At 33.8% G+C, this 4,621-nt stretch overlaps 1 protein-coding gene across 1 annotated transcript in view; it reads right to left on the bottom strand.

Moving 5' to 3' along the window:
- Positions 1–2,871: 2,871 nt before the first annotated feature.
- LOC106107768 overlaps positions 2,872–4,621 on the bottom strand; it is a 59,014-nt gene continuing 57,264 nt past the window's right edge. The window contains exons 16-19 of the mRNA XM_013288769.1: positions 4,557–4,619; positions 3,984–4,115; positions 3,529–3,659; positions 2,872–3,214 (exon numbers count right to left, since the gene is read on the bottom strand). Coding sequence (XP_013144223.1) covers positions 3,141–3,214; positions 3,529–3,659; positions 3,984–4,115; positions 4,557–4,619 — 400 coding nt within the window. The 3' untranslated portion in view covers positions 2,872–3,140. The remainder of the gene's footprint in view (positions 3,215–3,528; positions 3,660–3,983; positions 4,116–4,556; positions 4,620–4,621) is intronic.

The following is a 4,621-nucleotide window of genomic DNA, read 5'->3' as shown; positions in this document are numbered from 1 at the left end:
TTGCAGCGTTTTTAATTTATATTTAATTTGAGACAAACATTCAAGGTCTCTAAATGTTATTATAGGTTTTAAAATGCTGTCTTTAAAATATAAAACATAACTTTATTTGGATTTGTAACATTAGGAAACATCCCCATTCTGGAGATGCTTAATAACAAACATCCATTCATAATCTTTCTGTTAGGTTTTTAATTATTTTGATGTAATCTGTATTCTTGAAGGTTATTTAGTCTGTGCTATAAATCAATACCATTTATATTTATTTAAAATAACAATATAAACTTTGTAATTGTGATCCAATACATTTAAATATTTATGTCATGGTTTTAAATCCGGAGTTCTACTTGTTATGTTAATAATCGGACAGTAGTCAGATATCAAAAGGGTTTTTGGCTCGACGACACGACGGCCATATTGGTAGTGGCGAGCGTAGATACATCGAAGAACGGTGTTATTGGTGAGGTTATTCTGTGTAAATTGGAAGAAAACGTAAGAGGTAAAGAAGACTATATTTTATTAAAGCGTAAAATGGCTGTGACGCCTATATTTTGCTTTATTTTACATATTAGTAAGATTGTTTACAGGCGCAGGTATTTTCTGGTAACGCTTAGTATTTAGTACAAAAGATAAATAAAACACATTTAAATTGTTAAAGGTCATGTAATAATGCTTAAAAATGTCAATTATATCGTTTTTACATCAAAATCATTACGTTAAAAGTAAATTCAAAGCGGATTATGTTCTTGTTCTCTCCTTAGCACCACTAAATCTTAATTTTGTTCACAACAAGAATGAAACATTTATTAAATCTATGAAATTATGATGTCTCATTTATTCTTGTTCAAAGAAGAGAGACAGTACAAACCAGTATCTGTTTTAACATTAACGCGCATGGCGAGATTTCTACAGATTTCTAGCACGCCCTAGGACTTTCGTAAAGGAGGGTGTTAACAGGGGAATGTAAGATTCGTAGACCTATAGCGTCTCTTTCTGTCAAGCGTCCTGGCCGGTCACCCCATCGTGTACTACCCTAACACCGGCCCTGGATACAAATGTCACATTAAACTTTCAAGGTAAGGTAAGATCGGTAGTATGTTTAAAATGTTACAAAACTGCATACTTAAGTACAAATATAATTAAAACTATTCTATAATCGTTAATTGAGCTCGTTTCTCAAAATTCATCCCACGGGTACATAGCAAAGAAGGCAAGAAAATTTTACAAGACAGAAAATTTAAAATCTTGCCTAATCTGCTAGGTTTAACTTCCCAATAAAAGAAACTTTTATATACAAACACGTATGGACAATACATAATTATATAAAAACCGTATTGATATTAAGTAATTTTTGAATTGACTCTCGTAGATTCTTCCCTCGTAAAGAACCTACGTTCCTTCGAAACTTTGTGTTAGAAAAAATAAAGAACGATGTAATTTTTTTTCAAAACAGGAGTTTGTTCTTAAGTTTTTTTACATTGATATAGTATTTTGGCACGTAGTTAGTAAGAAAGCCTTAAGTATATTTCAAATACTAAGTTATTTATTCCGTTATATTAATGGTAGAGATGTACAGTAGCGAAAATTCGCAGTGTTCCACTTCACGACAAATTGCCTTCTTCATTGCAATGAGGAAAACTCTGTCTCCTCATACTAATATAATAAAGCGTAAACATACACTACTTTGTGGCGTAAGATGTCAGCAATTACAGCATATTTTTGAATAATTATTTCTTTAATAAAAAGCCATACACTTACTTTATGCTTTGGGCTATATATTTTCACGCTTTAAACTTATAATAAATAAATTGTATAAAAACCCTAATGTGGGAGACCATAGGCTAGCTGCCAACATTAAGGAAGTAAGATTATCATGGTTTGTCATCAAGACATGTCATTTTGATATTTTCAATTGCTAATTTGACAAATGTAAACAATAAAATTAAAAAATCAAAGTCATGCGGATGGATCCGGGAACAGCTAGTAACTAATAAGATAGCAGTGAATGAAAACTAAGGGATAAACGAAACTAGCCGTAAATCACTAATCGACATTTTTTCATACAGATACATTTGTAAGCGTTGTGTTTGTTTTTGTTACGCGTCTCGTTTCGAAATGTTTAAACGATTGTAGCTGGAATATTACAAAGGTAGAGGAAGACCGAAGAAAGTATGGATTGTGTGAAAGAGGATATGCTTAAGAAAGGAGTGGATTCAGATATGACGGCTGATAGAGATGTATGGAAGAGCATACTGTGCCGACCCTCCGTAAGGGATAAGGGCAAGTTGATGATGATGATTGTAGTTGGAACACTGCGGATTTCCGCGACTTTACGCAAAGATATTACTTCTAAATAGTCTTACGTTTTATTTAGACATTTCAAAAGGAAGCACATTTCTTTATTAAAAGCAAAATATTAAAAACTAATTCAACTATTTAAGTACTATTTAAATTCATTAAACTTTTTAATCTTGTTAAAATATTTTCTTCTTTTATAATTTTGTCATAAAAAAAAACAATATTTATTGTCTAGTTTACAATTGGACGGATTTGTCATACATTTTAAAGAAAACAGAAAAAAACACATTTCTATTCTATTTCTTGTTTATGGCTCTTCCACAGCAGATTTATCCTATAAATGTCATTTTTCAGTGGCAGTGAAAATATTTTTCAAGCAAATTATATAATAGCGTAAATACATTTCGTATATATTTCTTTAATTACATAGATCACATTTATCTGCGGTTTCTACTTAATGTAAATTCAATTAAAAATAAAATCGCTTAAAAAGTTTTGTATCGTTAAAATTTTTTCGGATTAAATTATTGAATAAAAATTGATTTCTCTTATTTTATAGATTAATAGCTTTTTAAATTTTGTTATCGAAAAAAAAGGGCCTGTCCCACCACCAAAATGACGTCACAGTCAGATAAGGTAATAAAATTCAATGTTTCCATCACATTTACACAATCCAAGTTATCAATTTACAATGTGGTGGGACAGGCCTTTAGTTTTAATATTTTTTTTAATTCAATTATTCAAACATTTCAAGATATTGTTAAATTAATCTTTATTCAATACATAGTTAGTAAATTATTTAAACTTATTGCATTTGATGGCGTTATTGGCAGCAAGACTTGTATTTATTCGCGCCACTCTCTCGACGCCTGGAATGTTCGCACCTCGGACGAGGTGAACGTTGTCAATCCTTGAGCGCCTGGAATAAGACTATCGTTAATACAAAATACAAATAAATCTTTATGTATGTTACATATTAAAAGATATTTTTTTTTTATATCTTCACGTCACGGGTCAATTTCAATCGATAACATGTATATTAACGAATTAGAAAACAAACATCATAAATTACAACGTTTTTGATTTGTTGACCAAGAAAAATGCAAAAACAAAGTAAAAAAAACAAACGTTTTCGTTTCTGTTACGACTGAAACAAGGCCAAAAGTTCTGTTTCGATTTAAACCTTTCATTTTCTCATCCCTACTAATTTGTTAGTTTTAATAAAGTAGTAACCTCTGATCCGTCGTCCAGGAGTAGGTGTGACGTCACCGTCGGGCGCTGTCCACTGCTCCACCACCTCGGTGTTGGAGCGCGCCAGCGACGGCTGGCTCACAGAACGGTTCAGAGAGTGTCGCGACCAAGACCTAAGGGCAATATTCTAGATTAATACAACTGTATACAAAAAAGACAAACTTACAAGATAAGGAGCAAAAGTAGAAACGCAAATATTGGCCTTATGTCACAAACACACAAACAAATCTACACAAATTATTAGGTACACTTAACTACAAATGTATTGCAGCACAATACATTCAAAATGCGTTTGACTGTACTTGGGGTACTGAAAATGAAACCGAAACTATTGCCTTATGATAAAGTCTATACGGAGATTTCCCTACAATTATTACCCGCGAATTGTGTATAGAATAGTGTTAAGTGTACACTATCATATAAACAGTGTTCCTTACTGATGATGGTTGAATGGCTGTTCGTTGTCACTGTCGTCGTCGTAGTAGCGGCCCAGCAACGTGCCCGCAGACACCTCCGACTGCGTGTCTGCCTGCTCCCGCGCGTAGTCCACCATCATCTCAGACATCGACCTGCACCAAAACATGACAGCTAAGAACATCTATCAACCACCAAACTAAAAGATTCTAAACTCACTGATTAAATACGCAGACTTCAAATTTGCCACTAAGGTGTGTGCCGTTCTAACCTTATCATTTTTTAATAAAACTAGTTTTGAATCGAGTGAGAAGTCACCTAAATGCGAAGCGACCACTGACCATACACATCCGCAATTGCAGACTCGCTGCTTACCCTTAGTCAACAGATAAGGAGACGCACATAAAGAGGATATTTCCTCTTCAAATGCTTCAAATCTACTTACAAGAATAGCTTCGGCACACTTACCAGAGTGTACGCGGAATTGCTTTCACTTCACGGTTGTCTTCTGTGTACTTGTGGAAGATGTTAAGGCTCTACCATTATCGAATGTACTAGTATCTTAATAGAAATGTGTGTTACTATATGTAATTGACCTCATATCGACGTGGTCGCTGCGGTAGGAGGAGCGGCGCGAGCGCTGCGGCTCCCGCAGCGAGGT

Source organism: Papilio polytes, unplaced genomic scaffold (genome assembly GCF_000836215.1).
Source record: "Papilio polytes unplaced genomic scaffold, Ppol_1.0 DF821845.1, whole genome shotgun sequence".
Taxonomy (NCBI): domain Eukaryota; kingdom Metazoa; phylum Arthropoda; class Insecta; order Lepidoptera; family Papilionidae; genus Papilio; species Papilio polytes.
This window is presented reverse-complemented; position numbering and strand designations above follow the sequence as displayed.